The sequence below is a fragment of the Phlebotomus papatasi genome, chromosome 2 (assembly GCF_024763615.1).
Source record: "Phlebotomus papatasi isolate M1 chromosome 2, Ppap_2.1, whole genome shotgun sequence".
Classification (NCBI taxonomy): Eukaryota; Metazoa; Arthropoda; class Insecta; order Diptera; family Psychodidae; genus Phlebotomus; species Phlebotomus papatasi.
The window spans coordinates 17,162,003-17,174,030 of NC_077223.1; the positions used below are offsets into that span (position 1 = coordinate 17,162,003).

Here is a 12,028-nt window from a genome sequence, read left to right on the forward strand (position 1 = left end):
ATCCTCCAGACTCATCACAAAACACACGCTCAATTTTTTTTGTTGCACGTTTATTTATCCATTTATCTGTCATCGAAGAATTTTCTGTTTTAACATTGAAAAGTGTGTTGATTTCTTGGCTTTTACAACATTATGACGTTTAGTTTTTTTTTTTGCTTTTTTTTCTTTCTCCCAAATTTTCTCATTCACTTGGTAATTGACAAAAATTAATTCGGTCGTGAAGAATTTGTTAACGAGATAGGTTGGTGTTCAATTGAAAAATGACGTGCTTTTTGCTGGCAACGTTAAAGCTTTTTAAATAATTTCTTTTCTTTTATCCAAGTCTGAGTTTATGAAAAAATATTCTTACAATGACAAAATACCATACTCTCCATGTTCTGCACGAGAGAAATTAAAGCTTTTAGGACAATTCTTTTACAGCTGTACTTTCTTATTACAATTCATTTCCCTTCTCTTAATCGTTTTCCCTTTCCTCAAATCCATGTTCGTAAACTATAGAAAAAAAAATATACCGAGTATATCACATATTTTGTAATTAATTGAAAACTCTAACGATTTAAATATCTTTTTTTTTAATCTTTTCTAATATATTTCTGTTTACTAATTTCTCTAGAGGTTTTATAGAAAAATTATAATAGTGTTTCAAGTATTGAAACCATTGGGTTTTAGGGATATCTCTTTGGCCCATTTACATTTAACACTGAGTATTTTATGCAGGTAAATTTTCCCTTTAAAATATTTTGCATCTTATGTTTGGAAATATCATATAGGTTCTGTTCTTAATAGGGATAACATGAGATAAGGTTTTACAATGTGGATTAATCTCGAAATAAATTCACAATGAAGAAAAAATTTCAACATCGATATTCATCATTTCTTGATTTAATTTTTCTTATATTTCAATAAATATCTTATTATCTAAAAGTACTTTTTTTAGTGAAATAACAATGAGGATTTCGAAAATTTTCTCTTGGAAAACACACGATATTTGGAGATTTATCTTAGTCGTTACATTGAGATTTTTCATACTTAATAGTTTTCGTGATTTTGATCCCAAATTTTGAACAATTACACATCAAAAGAGCCTAGGGGGCAATTTAATTAAAAATGATTGTTTTTTGCTATCAAATAGTCAATTTTATAAGCGAAAAAAAAATTAATTTATGAACCAATTTTTCTTAATGTCCAGCGCACAATGATATTTATTTTGTAAACATGTTTTTGACATTTCAATGAGAATGAGTGAGATCTAAATCTAGTTATCTCGCTCACACTTATAGAAAATTTTAAAAACATGTTTACAAACAAAAGTGATTGTGCGTTGGGCATAATTCTCCAATTAAAATTTTGCTTATCTAGAAATTAAAAAAATCTTTTTGAGGGAATAGAACCCCCTATTTCTCTTGTATAACTCTTTGTTCAGTTACAGGTTCATTTCTTTGCTACATTATCATCCCGGGATTTACACCATATATGGTATGTGTCTTTACTGGGCGACAAACATCTAAACAGCGGACGGTAAAGAAGACGACAAAAACGCGGGAAGACAAAAAGTCTACAAATCTTCATCTTTGGGTGCTTCAGGAGCTTTCTTGTTCCCCTTTTTAGCCTCTTCGTCATCAATCTGGTCCGTGTAGTCACTCTCGTCCTCTGTATCACCTTCTTCAATATCATCGTCCTCATCTTTGGTCACTGTTGTCTTTATCTTATGCTCTGGCTCATCATCTGTCTTTTCTTTAACTTCCCCATTGGCCTTTTGCCCAGATAGCGTAACTGTACCATTTTCCTGAACACTCTTGCGCCTTATAAAATCATCATCTACAGACAAAATCTCACACAGAGGCTTCCGTAGGCCACGACGAGCCTGATCGCAGAGACGAAAGGCCTCAAGGAATTCATTGAGATCAACAAGACCATCCTTATTGATATCCATCATCTTGCACATATCCATAAGCTCTTCTTCCGTCCCATGCTCTGGTAGGTGCTTATGGAGAATGTGGCATGCCTCAGAAAATTCCTCCAAAGAAATCTGGCCCGAATTGTCCTTGTCAAGGATTCGAAAGATTGCCTCCAAACTAGTTTTGTTGCGATAGAGAGATTCTGCCACGGAAGCTGATCCTGGATTTGTTTTCTGCAAGCAATACTTAAGCTCAAAATTCTGAATAATTGAGGACACTTCAATGATATATTATTTATGATTGAAAAGATAAAATCCATATTCGAGAAATAAATATTTTACATTTCAATTAACCTCATCCACCTATAAGACATAATAACATATTCCCTTAACAAACAGTTGTGAAAATTTTCTATTAAACCAATCGAATGACGGAAGAAATGACCTTTAAACAGGAAAATTGAGTCATATTTTTCTCTTTCAAGAATTTCAGTATATTTTTTTCTGTCTTATCTCCACTTAACAGTTGCAAAAGAAACTTGTGAATTGAAGGGAAAAAATGCAAATTCACCCTCTGCAATTTTTCCCTATACAAAATATCTCAAGATTCAATTGAAAAGTTATACACTCGATATTTCAACATTTTCAGTTACTGCTGGCACTTCAATTCATTGAAATGCACAACTTTTCATGGGAAATCTCATAATATTGAGAACTTTTCTTTGTTCAATCAATAAAAACATGATTCTTTCTGCTTCTACGGCAAAATTAAAATGCAGATATTTTTAAAGGTGCGACCAATTGATCAGTATTTTATTAAATTTGACCAGTAGAAAATCATATGACAAAATAAAACGAGTGGCAAATCGTCCCAGGTTTATCGTTTACCGGTACTCAAGCGATTTAAATCGATTCATAAATCACTCAATAAATTCCACAAAAAAGTTTAAAGAGTAATAAAAATTATTTTCGAACAAAAATTACTTATCGAAAAAAAATTTTAAATGTAAATTGTAGTTTACGTCGTAGTTGACTTTAAAATTTTTGAGTAGAAACCCAAAAAAAAACATACTTTTAAAATTCACAAAAAGAAAACAAATAAGGAAGAGTAAAAAATACAAAATTAATTTACTTTACTCACATGTTTAAATACTTTACTTTGTTGAATCTTTTCCAAGATGAAACAATTAATTTCTTTTTTAAACTTTTTTATTGAATTTTTAAACTAACCTTTCAATATAAAAATTAATTTAAAAAATTAAAATTCAAGTATATTTTTTATTTTTATCCTTAATTGCTTATTTTCAATTTTTGCTATTTGCAAAATTTTTTTTTAAAGCTCATCCAAGTTGGAATCCATCCTATTTAAACTTTATATTTTTTTTTAATTATTTCTTTATAATTTTTTGGGGAATTAAGAAAATATATGATGCTATATGATTGCAGTTTCAAAATCAGTTCATACAGGGCTAAGTGAAAAATGGTGAAAAATGTTCTTATTTAGTTTCTATTAATTTTTACTATTATTTCATAATTTTAATTATGCGCCTTACGGCTAGGCGATATGCCAATAGGTTTCCCATGAAAAGTAATTTTCTAATTCGAAAAATTTAATTAGGACTTTTAATCCCTTATGAAAAAAATGACGTAGGGGAAAGTACTCTCCCTTCGAACGTTCATGCCTTCGAATATTGTGAATTTTCTTTTATTTTTTCTAAAAAAAACCTACACATTTCTATTGAATATTAAAGTTAGTTTATCATCGATTATTTATAATTACGTGATAATTACGTATAAGACTCTTAGGAAAAATAAAATAAATTCACATTATTCGAAGGCATGAACATTCGAAGTTAGAGTACTTTCCCCTATCTCAAGGAGGCAAATATTGGATTGAAAATGGTGTGAAGATTTTAAGAATTTTTCATACAAATTGTGGAAGTTCCACGTAAAATTAAAAAGGAAGTATCGGAAGTGGTTTAGGGGAAACTGGGGCACCACCAAACATGGGGTAGCACCAAACAGTGCAATTTTTTAATCGTCTTCAGAGCCTTTAAGTCGACTTCAGAGGACAACACTTATAGAAATTTATAGGCATTATAGGGATCCTTGTCCATTGAAGAAATGGTCGAGATAGTCCAAGTAGTTTAGAAATAAAAATTAGTGTTTGGTGCTGCCCTGTGTTTAGTGGTGCCCCAGTTTCCCCTATACTTTTTCTTTCATAAATATCTCCCTCTTGATATATCTACATCTAGGTCAAAACTTAGTTGATTGATAAATCTAAAACCCGAAATAGACTCAAGTTAATCCTCGAGATAATTTTACTCGTAAAATTCGGATATTCAATCTTTGAGATATGTGAGAATTAAGGATCATGGAATAAAAATTATGGCTAAATTTTCAAGGATAAGCTTGACGAGCTTGAGTCTGTTTGTGGCTTAAAGCATGACAACTACATATTTTTAATTCTCCGTATTTTACCTACAGTTTACTTTCTTTATATCGACCATCGCAAATTGTTGAAAAAAAAAATGTAGGATGGAGGAAACGTGAAAATTATAAAATATGAAGGAGCAGGGAGCTTTCCTATTTCTCTTTGATCAATAAATCAGCTCTATTTAGACGTCTGTATTGTAAATCCCCTCAAAGTCTAATTAATTGTATGTTGCAATTAAAAAATCCCCTTTCCTTGTTCTGATTTTCAGTTCAATTGGAAATTTCTGAAGTATGCTCACATCTACAGAGTGTCCTTTTCCACAAACAATGGGTACTGAAACTTACCATAGAGTCCGAATCGAGGAGTTCGAGTGTCTTGGCGTACTTCACAGTTGTGGGTGGTTGATTAGGGTCAAGAGGAGCCAGTCTGTCCCGCAAAAGTCGCCAAGGGAGCCCCAAGAATGTGGCAGCTTCCATGGCTTCGCACCACTTGGCCAGTGTCAGCAATCCTGCACAGAGAATAACCATAAATAAAGTTTTAAAGAAAATTGGCTATAAATTCACAAACACTGGGGCTACTAATCAAGGTGAGAAAGTTGCACTTTCTCCACAATGGCCTATTGTCCGGAAAATTGAAGTAATATTCGTGCACAAAGGTGGGTGTGACTGTGACAAAATAACTTATATCCTGAGGCTTTCTCTTCCGTAACCAATCCGTCATTGTCTGGCGGGGACATAGTTTCACCTCTCCAACCCATTGAAAGCAAATGACGCCGAAGAAAATAAAGTTGGTGGACTGGTGGAAGGAGAATTCACTTCTTTTCCCATTAACTTCAGTAAGTGTATCAAAAAGTAGTATTGGAATCAAATGAGAAGAAACAATAAAAGTTAAATGTTTCACGAAGTTTTCCGAAACATCAATGGAGTATACATAAAGTAAAAGTTCTTGCAAATTGAATTCAAGTCTTGACACTAGAAGTTACTCAAGTTCTTTCGATTAGATAGTGAAGCACCGTTGCAACGTTGTTAAAGTTATGAAAATGAACCAAAAAGTACAATGAAATAAAAAGAAAATTGCTTTTTTTATATTATAAATAAACAGAAAATTTTATCAAGCGATATATCGATGGCTCAGAATATAAAACGAACACTGAGAAAAAAATGGGGTGCGATTAACTTTTTTTCCTCATAATTTTAACACTTTTTATGTGTAAAAATATATCAACATTTTTTAATGTTAATTTTACACTTTTTTAAAGGTAAAATTAACATGAAAAAGGGTAACTTTAACCCCTAATATACCTCAAAAGGGTTATATTTACACCGATTTCGGATCAATACTGTAGGGTAAAATTAACATTTCCGGAATGTTATTTTAACTTTTTCGGATTTCTCTCAGTAAACAAGTCGCGAATGGCCAACTTTACGGGAGAGCGATTTTAAGCTGAGATTGTATATGCTGGGTAGAGGATTTTTAAGATGTGAAATCCCTGTATCTTTTCTTTCTGGTATATGGTATAGTCGATATAGAGAGTAGAACAGCCTAATTCAAAACGAACTCCTAATGGGAATTTTTGTTATTAAAACATTTTAATACGAATGGCTTTTCGACTTATCTCGAGCTTAAGAATCAAACACATAGACATAGGGGAAATGGGACAACACCGAACACAGGGTAGCACCGAACACTTCGATTTTTTAATTAGATATCAGACTTCAGAGGACAAAACCTGTCAAAACTCATAGATACTATAGGGATGCTTGTCTACTGAAGAAATAATCGTCATAGTCCAAATAAAGTTTTGAAAAAAAAATATTATTTATTGCTATACTATCCCATGTTCAGTGGTGCCCCAGTTTCCCATAGATAAAAAAAAATAAATAAAAAATTATCACTCTGTTTAATAAAAAAAGAAATCTAGGGTCGAAGGAACACCTCTTCGATAAGGAACCGCTATTGACACTTTTGTCAAAATCTTGAAATTTATTTAAAGTATCTAATAAAATGTAGATAATATGACGTTTTTTCCTTAGTCTACGTCTTTCAAGGGGGAGATATTAGTCGAAAAATTGTGTACACCACTTCCAGCACTTCCTGAATTTATATGGAAAACGTCAAAGACTTCCACACTTCCGGAAGTGCTATAAGTGATTTCCAGCACTTCTGCACTTCTAAGCACTTCCAGGCACTTTCTGGCGTTCGAATTTAAAAGAAACGACTAAAGAAACACGGTTCCTTTCCTTAAAAAATAGAATTAATATATCTTTCGAGGACAATTGTTAGGATCAATTTGAGACTTATATTAATTATATTTATAAAAAAAATTACTAAATTACTTAAATTAATTTACGAAACTAAACCATCCGAAAGAATGGACCATTACTACACTATTCCAACTGAAAATGTAATTTGAAATTTAAATATTTGTAAAGCATTCAATTAAGTTTCATCTATTGGAACAGAGGGAATAGTTGAACGATATCTGAATTTTTAACGATAATTTTGATGAGAAATTTAAGACAATTGCGATAAAAAACAACAATAATTTAACCCTCAAGACAATCTTTAATCGCGTTACATGCTCACAAACATTTTTTCTACTGTAATTAAATGAAAAGCGCAAAAATCATTTCATTTTTGAGACTTCCAATTCCGCAGTACTTCCACCTCAGTGTACACCACTTCCAAGCTAATATCTCCCCCTTGACGTCTTTCGATGATGTTCAAATTTCGTATTCCAAAAGGTACAGAGTAGGTTGTCAATAAGTCCTGACACGACTTCTTAAAGTCTCAATAGGTGTTACTTTCACCCTATGTTCTGTGAAAAATTTCCATTTGCAGCAGATTCTGAATTAGGCTATTCTACCCTTGTATGCCATTGTCGTAACTGAATTCCATTAAGGAATGGAAATATTTGACAAATACCATAACAATGCATATTTCTCAAATTGCAAATTGGGGCAATATTTCAATAAAAATGTTCAATAAAAATAAACTTTAGCCAATAGGGGAAGGCTTTCAGGCTTTACACACATTCTAACTTCGAACACTTCATTTGTATCCCATATTCCTTTAATGAATTTAACCTATTTATTTCAGGAAATGTATGACTTAAAACTAGATATATTAAAATATAATATATTGCCATAGATAGATAAGATTCATTAAAGGAATACGGAGAAAATTTGAAGTGTTTGAAGCCAGAATGTGTGCGAAGCCTGAAAGCTTTCCCCTCCCCTACATAAATGAAACAGAAAGCATAAACACTAATTGGCCAAAAAGAGTTAATTATTCTTAGCAAAGGGAAAATTATAGCATCTTTAGTTTAATTTATTTTAATTTGTTCAATTTAAAGGTATTTTCAGTGTAATTTGAAAAGAATTTTTATAACTTTTAAGTTTTTACTGACAAACTCTTGTGTTATTTACGTTATTTATTGAACAATTGGAATTTTCTACTGACCAAAACTGTTTTTCCCAATTTTTCTAACTGATTTCAAGCCTTCTGGAAAATTTCCCGATCCTGTATGATTTTATGGGGAAATTTGCAAAGCCTTATGAGAATTTGTTTTGTGTGAAGAAAAAACACATTTCCGTATTTCGTTTCTTTCTCTTCTGTAACCCTTGTTCCCTCTTTTCTTTCTAAACCCCATTAATTTTGTGCCACATTCTACCACCCTCCGTACCTTTTAGGGTGATACCTTTGGTGGAAATTCACAAAACTATAATGTGAAATGGTACCATTTAATTGGAATTACAATATGCCGTGCTGAACTGAGAGCACCTGCTGGGTTTTTCACTATTTTCCGCCTCTTCAAACTTATTAATGTCTCTTCTAAAAGCAAAAAGAGGCCTAGGAAACAGAATTTACAAACTGCGATAAAAAAATGCAGTGAATACTTTAAATTTAACATCATCCGCATACGAATGAAAGAAAATTATGCAGAGGATAAAAAAATCTACGTAAATTATGTTAAGATATACCTATAATGCAGAGTTTAGTGAAAATTTAACTTTCTTGCAGTGCAAATGCCACTGTGATGATGATGTCAGGACAAAACATGTGAGAAAAACTAAATTATAAATTCATTCTGATGATGGCAGTGTACTTAACTCCTAAGCTTTAGTTCCTCATTTATTTGAAAGTTGAAATTAAAATAAGTTTTCATATAACAGAAAATTTTCTGTTAATGATTTTTTATTTTTCTGCTTAAATGATTATTTAAATAGGAATGCAAAAAGAAATGACCGGCGATAAGCCCAGATAAGCTTATGGTAGTTGAGATTCTTTACAGACTCAGTCACTATCACATTCCACTTCTAACAAAACCTTCAGTGTGGTCAATTTTGCAGATGTCAACACAAACAGTGCCGAGTTTTTTTCGATTTATGCCACTTTACAAATGAAATTTAAACAAAATTTTTATGAAAGAGTGAAGTTTAGACCTTTGACTTAAAGGTAAGTTAGTCAGGCTCAGTGAAATTTACTTACTTAATAGCAATTTTTGTCTGTCCCGAAATACCCAATTGTCCCGAAATACACCATTCTTACTTCTTTACATTTTTTGCAATTTTGAATAAAAATAATGCATTTTTCTGTAAGAATCTTATTTTGGATAGAATAAGGAACATGAATATTTGTATCAACAAAGAAAAAAATAAATTGAAAAGTCATTGAGCTGTTTGAATTTGGAAAGTGCTAAAAAGTGTCCCAAAATACCACACGTTACTCTATATGTACTAAAATTTCATCGAAATCGCTTCATAAACACCAAAAATACAATCCGGTTAAGACATTTTTAATTATATAACTCGGGTCAGAGAACACCGAGGACGGAGTGCGACCCGCCGTTGGAAAGGTCTCGACCTCAGCTACAATATACTAAAATTTAGAGAAAATATCGTCTAGTTTTAGAAATATTCGACATCGAAATTTCGAAAATCGATTTTTCAATTAATCGGACCTTCGATTAAATCGGATGAATTTGGGCTGTTATGAGAGTTGTAGTCCTTCAAGAGAACTTTCCAAAACATCAAAATTTTTCAAATTCTGATATTTAGAACCGGAGATATGGCCATTTGAATATTGAATTTTTGACCCCTTCTAGCTTGAGTCAGGGGGGTCGGGCGACTTAATTTTTTTTTAGTCGAAAGCTCTTAAGCCCAGCCATAACATACTACAATTTGAGATCGATCGAGATAGGGGCTGAGTTATTTTGAATACAAAATTTGGCAGTGTTCCAAAATGACGGCAGGGGGGCGGGGAGAGGTGGATCTGACATCATCAACTTCAAGCCACCTATCGACATTTAACCTTTGCCGAAAACCGCTTGTCGATATCTCTTTCCGTTCTCTCTCTCCAGAAGCGTTTGTACTCCAGACGTAATAGTCGGGACGGACGGGACGTCCACGAAAATCGATTTTTAGCACACATGATTTTCGTGATCTATGAGTGTCAAAACATGTAAATCCAAAATTTGGGCCCGATCTGACGAGTTCGGATTTTACCTGTGACCACAAAAGCTGAGATTGTAAAGAATATCAGCTAATATTCACGGAACAACACTCTAGGGAGCAAATCTCAGAAATTCAATTGAGAAATAATATCCCAGACGTACCCATTCCAGAAAAAAAAACGAGAAAATAAGGAAGGAAACCACCCCATTGGGAGTCAGATTAATAGATAAATGGGTGGCAATAATTGCTTCATTTGGCGGAAAACGTATTTCATCATCCTCAGCTCAAGGAATCTTTTTTTTTCTCCCATCGACAGACTATGGAGCTCAAATTCACCTCCAGGAAAATTCCTAAGAAACAATAAAAATACATCAGAGAAAATCCCCAGGAGGAAGATTGCAAGGAAGTCTGCGATGGGTGAAAAGGGTTCATATATTACACCCACATTGAGCCGCATCATAAAATCCGCCTCATCTTTTGCGTATTACACCATCCAGGGGCCAAATTTACCTTCTTTTGGACCTAAAAGCTTTCTCAATATATCCACATATTTGGCCAAAGGATTGGGATGGACTACTGAGGATGCTCCTGGAGAGATAATGCCAAAAGGATTTGTGAATCCATTTCAACTATAGTTCCCTAACTAAATTACGTGGGAAATTCAGAAAGTTCCTAATACATAACAGTGACTACAAAATATGTACGGAAATTTATTTATTATATCGTACAAGTGCGGAGTGATTTAGAGATAATGTGCCACTTTAACCAGAAAGATTTACGAGGACATTAAAAAACATTTTCATGTAAAACCTTTCCACAACTAAAAGTTTATCAGTTTCTACGTAAGTTACGTTACGTCTTAAGGTCTCTAAACATTGGGAGAAATTTTCACGTTTTTCGACGTTTCCACCTTGAGCAGTGCAGACGTTTTCCTTCAAAAAAGCAATACTTTACGAATATTTCTCACAATGTGTACACAGAAAAAATATATCATTAAATTGTAAATTTAACAAATGTTCGTAAACTGCTATAGCCCAATAAAATACACTGTTCACAATATGACCATTTGACGAACATTTTATTATGCCCAACGCACAATAACTTTTGTTTAGTAAACATGTTTTTGACATTTCAATGAGAGTGAGTGGGATCTAGTTCTAGTCATCTCGCTCATTCTCATGGAAAATTCTGAAAACATCAAACAAAGTTATTGTGCGCTGGTCATTATCCTTAACAATTATTTATTTATACATTTTTGATTGTTTGACAAAACTTTACAAACAAATTACAAAATTTTAAGAATACTCTTTTGTGTGTTTACGAACATTTACGAACAAATGTTTGTAAAAGAACAAAATAAAATACTCGGAAAGTGATCACGTTACGATTTCGAATAATGTTTGTGCAAAAATACAAAGTTTTACGAACTTTTTGGCGGGTTAGGATAAACGAGAATTTCGGCAGTCCCTAATAGGAATTCACAAATATTTACGAAAAATGTTACGAAATATTTTTTTCTGTGTAGCGGCTTTTATACTACTTACTGTGATAAATTTTACAACAAAAGATTTAATTATACAATATCCACAAATCTCTCTTAATTCAAAAACTATTTTTAAGTGTGGCTTATACTGCTTAATGTTTAAGGCACTATATGAGCCTCAAATTGCAAAAAACATGAATTATATCGCTCTTCGAGTATTAAAACACTTTTGTCGATTTTAATAAGTTTATTTTAAAAAAAATGAATAGCATTCTGAAAAATGTTTAAAATGGACATAAGTGTCTGTGATACCTAATGAACCGTATGCCCTTTGTAGCACTTAAATAGGTGACCTCTTCATACTAATTTTTCTTGTTATGTGATACTTTTCCAAAAAAAAAAAAAATCAAATAAAAGCGATGAAAGCTTTAAGTAATCTGAACAAAATTATTCTCATTGGGAAAGTCTTCAAATTTTTCATTAATTATTTATGACTACAATTTTCAAAAGTAACAACATAACAATTGCAAAATAAACAAAATATTTCTGACTAAATATTGCATTCGTAATAAATTCATAGAATTTCCTACAAATCTTCTCTAATGCCCAACACACAATAATTTTTGTTTTGTAAACATGTTTTTGGCATTTCATTGAGAGCGAGTGAGATCTAAATCTGGTCATCTCGCTCACTCTCAGGAAAATTTGAAAACATATTTACAAACAAAAGTTATTGTGCGCTGGGCATAAGGCTC

General features: G+C 32.4%; 1 protein-coding gene across 1 annotated transcript in view; it reads right to left on the minus strand.

The window, feature by feature from the left end:
- Positions 1-596: 596 nt before the first annotated feature.
- The window catches only part of LOC129802828 (serine/threonine-protein phosphatase rdgC), a 73,996-nt gene continuing 62,564 nt past the window's right edge, over positions 597-12,028 (minus strand). The window contains exons 10-11 of the mRNA XM_055848935.1: positions 4,679-4,842; positions 597-2,131 (exon numbers count right to left, since the gene is read on the minus strand). Of these exons, the coding sequence (XP_055704910.1) occupies positions 1,556-2,131; positions 4,679-4,842 (740 nt within the window). The 3' untranslated portion in view covers positions 597-1,555. The remainder of the gene's footprint in view (positions 2,132-4,678; positions 4,843-12,028) is intronic.